At 36.9% G+C, this 12,071-nt stretch overlaps 1 protein-coding gene across 3 annotated transcripts in view; it reads right to left on the bottom strand.

Annotated features, from left to right (window-relative positions):
- The window catches only part of TMEM181 (transmembrane protein 181), a 35,909-nt gene that overhangs the window by 4,415 nt on the left and 19,423 nt on the right, over positions 1-12,071 (bottom strand). For all 3 annotated transcript variants that reach the window (XM_075413881.1, XM_075413883.1, XM_075413882.1), the window contains exons 6-16: positions 10,863-10,982; positions 8,799-8,879; positions 7,711-7,810; positions 6,817-6,947; positions 6,105-6,196; positions 4,971-5,028; positions 4,226-4,328; positions 4,077-4,128; positions 3,334-3,416; positions 2,136-2,225; positions 432-498 (exon numbers count right to left, since the gene is read on the bottom strand). In XM_075413881.1, coding sequence (XP_075269996.1) covers positions 432-498; positions 2,136-2,225; positions 3,334-3,416; positions 4,077-4,128; positions 4,226-4,328; positions 4,971-5,028; positions 6,105-6,196; positions 6,817-6,947; positions 7,711-7,810; positions 8,799-8,879; positions 10,863-10,982 — 977 coding nt within the window. The remainder of the gene's footprint in view (positions 1-431; positions 499-2,135; positions 2,226-3,333; positions 3,417-4,076; positions 4,129-4,225; positions 4,329-4,970; positions 5,029-6,104; positions 6,197-6,816; positions 6,948-7,710; positions 7,811-8,798; positions 8,880-10,862; positions 10,983-12,071) is intronic.

Below are 12,071 nucleotides of genomic sequence, written 5' to 3'. Positions count from 1 at the left end.
ATTCTTATTTCAGTAAGTGATGTACACTTCAGAAGAGCCATTCTCCTTCCCTGAAGCATTTACACACGTGCTGCCTCTGCTAACTCCACCCGGCTCCTGCAGTCCTTCCCTGTTTAAAAGGAAGACCTTTCCTTTCACAGCTCTTGCTGCCTTCACTCCACGACCTACCAGCATCCTAATGCTTTCTTACCTGTTTGTGTCAGTGCCATGGCAATCCCTTTCAGAAACCAAAAAAAGAAAAAAACGAAATGACACGCACTCTCATTGCATTTCTGGTTCAGAGTAAGGCTATGTTTCTGTTCTTTAGGCAGAATACTTTCACTAACAACCTAAAAACTTACAAATCCTTCACTTATTTAATGAATATGGAAGAGCACATTACAAAAATAACACACCAAAAGTAACTCTCCGTAGGTATTTTATAATCTTACCCATAAATCACATCATCATCTGAATCATTCAGCATAGAAAAAGCAGGATTGTCTTTCAACTGTGATTCTGGAAAATACAAATAAGGTTAATCTAGTGCATTAAATATAAAAATGTGGCTGTACTTCTAACTCAACACTGTAGCAACAGACTCAACAACTTCCAAGGCAGTCACGACGACTACAACAAAACTATATCCAGACAGGAATTCTCTCCTTTAAATTCTTCACCCTTCAGCCACAACATCACAATATTCTTAAGAAGATGATGTAACTATCTCATCTTATTTTTAGATAGATATTCTCCATGTTGTAGAAGTGGATTTCTTCCCTTGTGCAGTTTCCTATGTCATATTATTTCAACCTGCACTTAAGAGTAATTAAGTCAGACTTCAGTATTCTTAACTATTCTTTAAAAGTTCATATGTATTTAAAAAGACGACACTTCTTTAACTTTGTGGTTATTTCTAAGCTACAAATATAGTAGACCAAAGCCGTAATCCCTTGTATGCAAGTCAATGACTAGCCAGTTCTTCATCCTTGTAACAGATGGAGGAAGGACCTGGACCTTCATGGTGAGACGAAAAGAAACACATACTTTCCATTGGCTGTTTATGACGATTCCCTCTACCTTGTTTTAAGGCCTTCATTTCTTGCATAATCTGTGCTGCTTAGCTGCAATTCATAATTATAAGCACGTAAAATTCCGTCCAGCAATTTTCCATCAACATCTTTTTCCTGGCAGCTTTTTACTTTCTGCCTTATATAAACTAATACTTCTTGCAACCCAACAGCAAGTTTTAACTTTATCCTCACCCAGCCATTTCTCTTGTCTGTCTTAATGGAAAAATAGCATTTTTCTGTAACAGTTCCATCCATCTCAACTCTAAAAAGTTTAGAGACAGGACCAGCTCCGCTATTTAGTGCCTTCCCCCTGCACACCTCTCAGCATGCAAGATGCGATTGGACAGGGTGCTCGATAATCTCCTCTAGGTTCCCTTTCCCGTGAAAGGCTGGACCAGATGATCTTTACAGGTCCCTTCCAACCTAGGCTGTTCTATAGTTCTGTATTTTAAACCCAATGCTTAAACCAGAGAATGCACTCGGTACCAATATTTATTGTACAGATCTTTATCTGTTGGAGAGGGATAATGCTTTATAATCATCATGTGAGTCAGATTACGTCCTCTATGTAGGAATGCAAAAACAGAAATGCTACCAATTCAATCCTTTATCTCCCTTTACAGGAGCCCCGTGCAGCCTTCTCCCCATAGCAAGTTCCCCAAAATTCTTCCCACATTAGAGATCAGCTTCACTCCTATGTTTCCAACAGCAAGTTACTTATTTCAGAGTCCAGTTTGCCAGCGTGCCAATATATTAACCTTTGTCAGAATAAAGTACAAATGAAGTATTGTTGCTCCTTAAGGATTGTCTACGAGTCAGTGCATTATATGCAGACATCATATTGACTACAAGCTTGATCTAAGTGCATAAGAATTCAAGTCTAGCTAATCACCTGTATACATTTTATGTGTTCCTTCATATTTCCAGTACTAATTTGCTCAGTAGCAGTGCAGCTTCTGCTTATGTTAACTCAAAGCAAATTGAAACCATAATGAGACAGCCAAAATATAAAGATGTTACACAGTATCTACCAATATGCCAGCTCTTGTCACCGAAGTTTGCCAGACAATTGCTTACACTTACCATAGAGTGCATTCTTTGAGGGGGAATACACAAAGGCTAATGCGTAGAGATAAAAGTTCAATAAACCATAAAACGACAAGAATTCTGCTGGTAGTAAGTGTCAAGGATATTGCTCAATATAGCTCCGTACACATCAACTTTGCAAACAAGACCTAAACCATACGTAAGCTGCTTCAGTGGAAAGAATGTTTACCTTACCAAAGTTTGAGAGCACAAATAGCTGAACAAAAAGTTGATGTTTTAAATTCAGTGCCAACTAATGCAGTCAAGCTATTTCAAGGCAAAGCTCCCACTGAAGACAAAGCTTTAACGCAAGTAACATTTGCTGAAATAAGGTCTACTCTTGAGTGGTGGAGCGCATGGTAAATTGAATAGATCTGCCTTCCATGCTAAGAGAAAGCTGAGTCAGGGGGGTGTTCAGGTGGGGTGGTCTTGTTTTGTTTATTTTTTAAAAAAAGTTCTACTACCTTGGCACAGCCATTGAGGAGGAAGGAGAAAGGACTATCTGTAGACAGAACTCTGAAGACGGCTTCTTGCCATCATTTTTGGAAAATACTAAAGGCTTTACATATTGTTTTCCTACTATCTCCCAACATGTATCTAAGCTCATCAGTAACTGGGGCAGTTGCAGTCACACAGGCACTTTCAGAAAGTAGAATGAACTGGGATCTCATGGTTCAGGTCCAGAAATACAGTTTGTAATACTGTTGCCAACAGAGTTCAGAAATAGTCTCTCTCAAGTCACTTAAATTTGCTGCTATGACCTCTTTCACAAGTAGACTTCGACCAATACACAGACACATTTTCAGTGATTTCTAAACTACTAATTTCTCAATTGGCCCCATGCCAAGTGATAGGTACACAGCAAACTGAATTCATGCAGCACATACAGCCGAATTTGTCATGCTAACTTGTTAAAATTACTTGAATGCATATGCACACCTAGGCCTTCACTCGTTTTGAACAGTATTGAATGGAGTTGTGATTTATGCCATGTAAACAAATTAGACTGAAATGGTCTCAGCTCAAACTTTACAAAGAGCCATTACAAAATGCTGACATGAAACCACGATCAAAATGGACTGTACTTCAAAAGCCCACCTAGAAGTCTTGGTCCTTAAGTACATCATTTTTAAGCACCTTCTGCATGAAAACAGATCAACATTCCTACTTGAGCAGTATCACAACACAAGGATATAATTCTGATAATGAGTCGACAGCTCAGCAACAAAGTTGTCCTGCAGAACTTGTGCTCCAAAGCGTAGGTAGAGTATAACAATGCTGTGGAAAAAAGTTAAAGCATATATGTGTCTTTAAACAGCAAAATTGAAATGCTTGATAGAAGAGTATATGAGAAAATAATTATGTTAACCTGCTGGCCATTTATTTTAAGACACATTTACTTTCATAGTTGTAAATTAAGAATGATTCTTTTGTGATTGAAAGTCAGCAGTCAACTGAGTAAAGCGGGAACCCCACACCCCCCAGACCCATGGTTTATTTCCCTCAGATTTCATCCACTGCAGACAATCCAAGAGTCAACAGTAATTTGAAATAACTGCCTGGAGTCGGGGAGACGGATATTAACAATAATCTAAGAAACTAATTCTAAACTTCTGCTTTGACCAAGTGAAGCCTGCAAAGCTCCAAGAGGTGAACAGGTGAACAGTGCACTGCAGATCACTCAGCAGTACAGAAAACATCTCTAAGTGAACCTCTAAATCTTGCAGTGCATTGCTGTGGTAATGGAAATAATATAAAGTTAGCTCCAGAAGCCTGAAGAAGGGTTAAAAAATTAAGAAATTATTGCCATAACAATCATATCAAAAGACATTCCTCAGTTTCATTGACAATTTTGTTATCAGCAAAATGTACTCAAAGTCCCGAAAAACAGGTTCTAAAAGAACAAAGTACTGAGAAATGTACTTTGAAAAGCCTTACCTAATGACAAGCACTACAAAGGTTAATGCAGTCAAGAATTTTAACCTGAGATCTGAAAAAGATTGAGAAAAATCGTTACTAGCAAATTTACACCTACATCTGGGAGAAGCAAGCCTGTTTAGGGAAGAATCAAAAGAAATATTCCTTACCAACATAAGGCATGTTACGAAGCTCCGAGCATGCCCTCACTATCAGGAACAAAAGGTAGAGAACATATGTGGTTGCCACCACAAGGAAGAAGATTTTCATTCCCTATAAAAAGAGTGTTAGTTTGTATTATTTATTTAACAAGATTTGGTCTATTCCTTCTTCTCTCAACAGAAATCATTATTTCCCGAAGCACAGCATACAATGGTCCATTTATTCAGGGAAAGTAGGCTCAGGAAAGGACGTATAAAACGAGGATGGCTATACGTAGGGTTTTGGGAAATGTAAAGAAAGGATGTTTAATAGAAGTTTGAAGTTTGTTCACAGTGAGCTGAATCTCAATAATATTCTGAAAACACAGCTCCTGAGAACAACACAACAATCGTATAAATAAGATCTTCCTTTATAATAAGAAAGTCTGAAATTTACTAGGACAGAGGATCTTGGCAGGAGTAAAGATGTACAAAACTGACTTAATAAGAGGCTTAAAAATTTTTCTTTCAATCCCAACAGTCATGAGTCTGTGACTGAACTTGTGGTGTTGAGTGTCCAGATTTGCAAGACAATTTACTCTTCTCATTGGGAGAAAGCAAAATTAAAAGTACCCTCATCAGAATAAGACCATCTGACCAGCATTTGCTGTTTTCTAAATTGTTTTATAGATTTTAATAGAAGAACAAACCCCACCTCCTTGTATTGCCTAACTCCACCTGGCAACTTAATAGCAAAAAACCATTTCTGACTTACCTGGAAATTACCTGTGTCAACCCTGTATTGATAGGTAGGATCATGTACTTCATTAACACTAGAAAAGATTAAAAATGAAAAAGTTGTACTTAAATCATTACAAAAGACAAGGTCAAAAAGCCATACTGACCAAGAAACCCATAAACAAAGAAAAGGTTTAAAGTTACTATACAGAGTTTATAACTAAAGGTTTTGGCTCTATAAATTGGTGCAATGCCACTGATCCCAGTGGAGTCATGACAGTTTACATTACATGACATCCTCCTTCTTCCCAAACACCATTTTCAAGGAATATGGAGGATCTGAGTTGTGAGCATGTCTAGTCTCCCCACTTATTTTTTAGAGAATGGATAATCTTGCAAATTCCTACAAGCCTTCAGGATTTAGTGTTTAAATGCCATCCTTGGTGATTAGAACTATACTTCAGAAATGACTGTCGTATAAGCCCTTCCCTCACAGCAGTTCTGCTGATAGGGCATTAGCACAAGCATTTTCTGCAACTGCACTGCTTTCAACAGTGTACGAGGGCATGGAGGAGGTTAGAAGGTATCTTCCTTCTGAGAAATAAATAAGAGACAAACACTTGAGATGAAAATGGTTTGGAAACTATAATTGTACCAAAACTGAGAAAGTTTTCTGGGTAGGGAATATTACGTTAACACAACAAATTGGAAAAATGAGAGAAACACTAAAGCAAGCAAAAGAACAGAGTTTTGAGGACGGAGAGCATAGCTTGACTAAGCAGTGTTAGTACCAGTTGTGCAGGTCTAATAGCTGAGAAAGTGTGGTCGAACTGTATAATAGTTAACTGCAGAGAAAATGTTGCTTTAAATACTAAAAGCTAATTGGGACATAGTGCAAGAGGGAGTATCGTAAGGAGCCATAACACATTGACAAAGTAGTGATTTCTAGATCTCACTCCGATTTACAAAATTATGTACTACTAGATCATCCATGGGGAATTTTGTTTTCAAATCAGTCACAAACTGCAAAACAGAAAGATGTAAGAATCTGAACTCCATTCCTATATCACGATGAGAGCATTAAGAAACAGATACCACTAATTATAAACAATCTTCTCATTCTTGAACACTCTCACCGTGTTACTTTTGCACTAAATTTTAAATTACTTACGTTTGCCATATTCCCAGTGTAACAGAGGCCAGCCACAATAGTCCAACAATAAAGAATTTGGGAAGATAGAAAGTTACACACTTCCTTTCCCCCTGTTGAGAAAACAATAGTGTGATGAAGGAGTGAACTCACATTTGAGATTTCATTCATTCTCGACAGAATAAAGTAAATCCTCCTTCTTTCGTTCAACATGAACTAGATTAAGAGACTCGCCTTCTGTATTTTTAACCTACACAGGTGATTACAGAAGACATACAATTGTATCACCATGTGTGTTAATAAGATGCAGCAGATTTGGAGCATGCTATTTACAAGGTCCTGCATATCTCACTGATACTGCTACTACAGAAATGTGCTCCAGAACTCGTATTTATCTTACGCAGTATTTTAAAGTGGTTTAAAAACAATCAACCACAATATACAACAACAAAAAACCCTTCAAGCAAGAACAAAGCATAATGGCATCATAATTCTGAAGTCTGTCTTATTTAGAGTACTTTCCCATCTATTTCATTTAGGCATGTAGCTTCAAGACAATCTACTCCACCATAAATACTTTTAACTCCACAACTTCATGTGTCACATTGGACTTTAAGAATAAAATAAATGTCTCTCTTCTTAAAAATTTGGTTCCGTTTTTGTCACCTTTTGAGAGAACTGAAAAAACAAGTACTGTCTTCTCAGTAAGTAGTAGATAATGTTGCACCCTTACCTGTACTCTTATACCATGGTAGACACAAAGCCAGAACAACAACAATGCACACAGAAACAGTGACTGGAATAGATCATCCAGCATTCCAGGAAACCAACTGTTCACCAGAAAAGAAAGGGGGAAAAATGGATCTGTAACAAAATGGGGGGGGGGGGGGGGGAAAGGGTGTTAAACAGAGGGGGGAAAAGCACAGTCTTTGCCATTATCAAAAGTAAAGCAGAATGTATCTTCAGAGCAACAAAAAACCCTAGATTTTTCAAATTACACCAGTAAATGAAATTGAAGTTTGCTATATCTTAAAGTAATTTACAAAGAAAACGTTGTCTCCAGCAGCAATCTTCTGTGCTGTAGAAATAATCTGAAATGGTTGCAAACACTTCTAAATTTCCCATTTATTAGTCTTTCTACTAAACCACTGTTCCTGCTGATGACCTAAAACGTTATCACAGAATGACTAAATGGCAAATATTCTTTTGATACTGATAAAGAGTGCTAGAATTTGATGTCGTTTACCAGACTAAAAGTAGCCTCAATTTTTAACTAAAGCATGAGTATCTGAAAAATGAAGAAGTAAGAGTTAGCAGACAAACACAGAAATTGCATTTACATGTCTCTCTATGACAGGTTCAGTATGGTTGCAGCCACCTATTCCAATCAGAGCTTTAAATAAATAGAGTTGACATTCATGTGACTGAAAAGAATGAAATCCACCTACTCATTATGCCCTTGAATTTGACATACTTTAAAAGGGTTGGGTTATTTTTTAAATCGGTTTTCTGAAGCCTTATAAACAGCTGCTTATAAGTTCAAGGCCAAATTCCATTTTACCTTCTAGCTCTCTTTTTTTTTTTTTAAAAAAAAGGAACTTTTCTAAAAATTCCGGGGTACAAGTACCATTGTAAAGTAGCAGGAGAGGAAGGAGGGCAGACATCCATTTCTGTTCAATACCCCAGTCTCTCATGGAGAATTTCCGTAGGGAATGTGCAAATAGACACTATAAAACAACAACAAAAATTGTAAGAAAGGAATACAGACTTAATGGTTTTACCAGAGTAAAGAGATAACACAGCAGATTGCAAAGGCTACTTTGTGAGGTCTTTGCCACTGAAAATACTGTAAAACAGGAGCCACACCTCCTAGCTTCTACTTCCAAGTTTGCTTGCTTACCCCAATGCAAATTACTTAATCTCTCAAGCAAACTGAGAAGGAAACCAGCTAGTACTGCACAAATCAACAATGTATGAAAAAATGTTGCCTAATTACTGGTCACATACTACCAGCAACTTCCACTTTAACTCACTTTTTTAAAAAAACAGATTCTGTATCACATTCACAGTTACCTGCTGAGTGACATCATCTGTGTGGGAAAAATGCTATGAAGTGTTAAGTGCTTTCATGTCCTTACTCTAAAAATTCTGCATTTTAGATTTTATGCTGTTTTTTTCCCCTAAACACTTCTTTTCCAGAGGCCAAACCAGGTTGGAGGGGAAAGATAATCTAAATTGTAGCATAATTTAGGCTGTAAGGGACCTCTGGAGGTCATCTGGCCCATCCTCACACTCAAGGCAGTGATGGCTTTAAGGTTATATCAAGGTCATATTCAACTGAGTTTTGCTCATTTTCAGAGAAGGAGAGGCCACAATCTGGGCATCCTATTCCAATATCTGAGCCTACTTGCACTGCAAAAAAATATTTTTTTGTAGCATCTAATCACAGTTTCCTTTGTTTAAGCAAAATTCTTTCTGTTCAATTCAAAATCAGATTTTAGAAAAATGCATTTGTCCTATTTTCTTAATGTCCCTTCAATACCACTTGTAAAAACGTAAAAGCAGCAACTACATAAGTATTTTAGAAACATTTTTACACCCATTCATTGATATCTGAACTCTACTGCCTGGGGTTAAGTTAGTAAACACAGCACCACAGAGTAGTGTTATCAGCTGCTTACATAATATACTCCAGAAAAACAAACCAAATCTTACCGTGACCATAAAAGTAAGAACTACAAAGACAAATCGGAACCATATTTCCACTTGTGAAAAAGTTGGATTGTAGGTCTTCCACTACAAGAAACCACAATAAAAATAGCCCAATGAACAAGGTTTTCACAGGGTACACATGACATCAATAATTAGCACTTCCTGCAGATCCCCAAAAGTTCTCTGGCTTTTCAAAATTTAAAGGTATATCTGAATTCCATCATGTCACCATGGAAAGACGAATATAAATTCATACCCATAGGACTATCTGATGAAAAGACAACCAAAGGAGCCTTATATCCTTGCTTCTCTTTCGTCCTGCCACTCTGTAACATACTCAGGGTGCTGTCACATGTTAAAGCACTTCTCAGGACAAAAAGGATATTCTTCATTGATTTCAGCTGCACTTTCATTCAAAGTTTGAATGACAATAATTGAGTAAGTCCAGTATGTTGTTCTTTATTACTAAGGTCAGATGTGTAAAGTGATTATGAAGAGGTTGATACGGTACAGTCACATTTCCTGTAATGGGTTTGTTTTCCTAAAGCTTATTGTCTTGTTTCAGAAGTGGAAAAAAGAAAATCAAGTAAGGGAAAAACAAATAGGCTAACCATAAATAAAGAACTTTTTTCATAGGTTAAGGAGGAAAAGCTCCTTCTCTAATTATAAGAATGACACAAATATTAATTATAACATGTCAGTTTGCATAAACTCTGCTCGGTTGACAATTTATCTCATACCTGGCACACTTTTCTTTTGAAGCCACTTTTGAGATGTAAACTGCCTGGTACAACATATGCTTTACCCATCCGAGCAAGAAGCTTTACACTTTACCTTTCAATGGATTAAACCTGTCAACCTCTGTCTTGTTTTTTTAAAGCATAAACATAGAAAGAAAATTATACGCAGAGAATTCCATTACACAAAAGGTGATCTATGATTTCAACTGAGATCACCGCAAACCATTGTAATAATGAAATAAATTGACAATATTAGTTGCTGCAGGAAAGCAGGGCTTTGGGTTTGGGCTTTTTGGTTTTGCACACAAATCTGCCTTGCAGGCAGCCTGCAAAGCAAGATGATAAACCGTACAACTATAAATGCTCCAACACTTTGTCCTGTTTGAAATCTGGACCTAAGCAAAGGGAAGGGTTTGTGAGCATGGGTTTTTTTTTCCCCTTAGACCTTATTTTTAATGATGGGCTGTATGCACTAAATTATTACAGATATTAATATTCAGGAAGTTTATTTAGTACAGAAAAAACACTTTTGCTTTACAGTAAGGTTTTTGCTTGCTACCTGCTCTGACATACCAAATGCTGCATGCAGGTAGACTACACCATAGTACCTGTATTATAAATTTGGTTTACTTCCATCTTCTCCCAACGAAATGTTTCTAAATTTCTTTCTGGAGCCAATCAGCACACACTGATGATGTAACTGTTTTATAAGCAATTTTTAGCACTATGAACTGAGCTAGTTATTTCACTAAGGATTATTTTAGTGAATTATTTTACCAGCTTGCTTATTTTAGCTGAACAAACATTTTTCTCTTCCTCATAAGCACAGTTAAAAAAAAAATAATCTTCATTTTTCTTGGAGTTTGTTAAATCTTTCTAGACCATGCTTTTGTAAAGTCTGGAAAAATCTTGCTAATTCAGATACACCTATTGGAAAGGCTGAAGAAGGTACTATGCTTTAGAGAGGCAACATCTCTATAAGCAAATGCAGAAAAATGGATGTTCTAGTCTAGCTGCCTACGGTTAAAAATATCTCCCAGGAATTAGACTATATTTATCTGTTCCAGAAAACAGCACTAGCATTTCTGAAGGAAAAATCTTTCCTTATGCAAAAAGGAAAGATTTCCTTACAAAAATTGGTCTAGACCCTTATTAACAGCAAATGCTATAATAGTTCTGACATTAGTAGTAACAGGAAAATTAATTATGATGCATCTTCATGTTTGTTTTAAAAAATGAGATAACTTTTTAATTACAGTTACAGCAGACTTCTACAGCATTAGTAATTCAAGAGATTTCTTTTGCTAGTATAGAACTTTATACTTACTGTGAAAGTAATATTCTGGATGGTATACGTTAACTTATTTAGATCTTCAAAGCTAACAAATATGTTGTACTGAGTGTAGTTCAGGTAGCCAAGGTGAGCAACAATGATTTCACTGCATTTCTGTGAACACATACGGTGAAGAACAGCATGTAAAAGCCTTCAATTTATTCCAGAATATGCACTGTTAGTATAGGTTGGAGAATTTGTTTCTAAATGGTCAGATATTGACAATATTTATTATATGCCTTACCAATCTTGATCAGTCAGAATAAGACTCAAACAAGACCTGCAGATAAAAAATTTCTTGAAAGATACCAGACAAAGCAGAGGAAACTGATGTAGTCAGTCAGCAGGATCAAAGGTTGAATCGATAAACAAGGCCAGCTTTTCATTTAAGCTGGTGAAAGCAACTGCTTGCAGCACCAGAAAGGGTCTGAATAACTTCATCAGACAAGCTCTATGTCATCAGACTGTGAGATGGGGCTATATTGTACTAACTCATTTCTAAAAGTTAACAGGAGGAAAGTCAAAGCCCAAGCATATTGCTCTCTTGGCCATCCGTAGTTAAATCTAATGGAACACTCTTCATTAATTTCTGCAGAATACATATATATATGCGTATATACATAAAAAGAAAACACTTGATTCACCCTATACGCTCGTCACAAAAACTTCAGCTATGCCCTTCCTAAAAGACTTGCATCTGGAGAAGCTGTTTTGGATGTCTCTAAGCTTAAAAATTTCAGTGAAAATTATACTACAAACTCAAAGCCTTAAACATTTCTTCACAGGTGGGAAGAAATCTGGCATTTTCAGAACACAGATGCCAGCTGATTTCAGCCAGGCTCTTTGCTAGGTGTTGGAGCACAATTTTTCTCTCCTCTGGAGCCCTGTATCCAATCTTCTACAATATTCTTATCTCCAGTAATGCTAAATCTGTTTAGGTGACTATGCCTCACGCTGCTTTGCTGGCAGAGGCCCACTCTAACAAGAAAGAGGGATCTTTAAGGGGTAATAGACACAAGTCATGGAAGGCAACAGAAAAAGACAGATAGGTAGGTATCTTGCTCAGCATTACTAGCTAGGTTGCAATTATAAATAAAACTATACTCCAGAGTCTTTCCTGAGATGCACTTAACAGACATATTCTTCTCATTTGCAATGTAATGTAACATGCACACAAACAGATTTAAAGAAAATGTACTGCAT

The sequence above is a fragment of the Opisthocomus hoazin genome, chromosome 2, assembly GCF_030867145.1.
Source record: "Opisthocomus hoazin isolate bOpiHoa1 chromosome 2, bOpiHoa1.hap1, whole genome shotgun sequence".
NCBI lineage: Eukaryota > Metazoa > Chordata > Aves > Opisthocomiformes > Opisthocomidae > Opisthocomus > Opisthocomus hoazin.
Note: the sequence above shows the minus strand (reverse complement) of the source record. Positions and strands in the feature narration are given on the sequence as shown.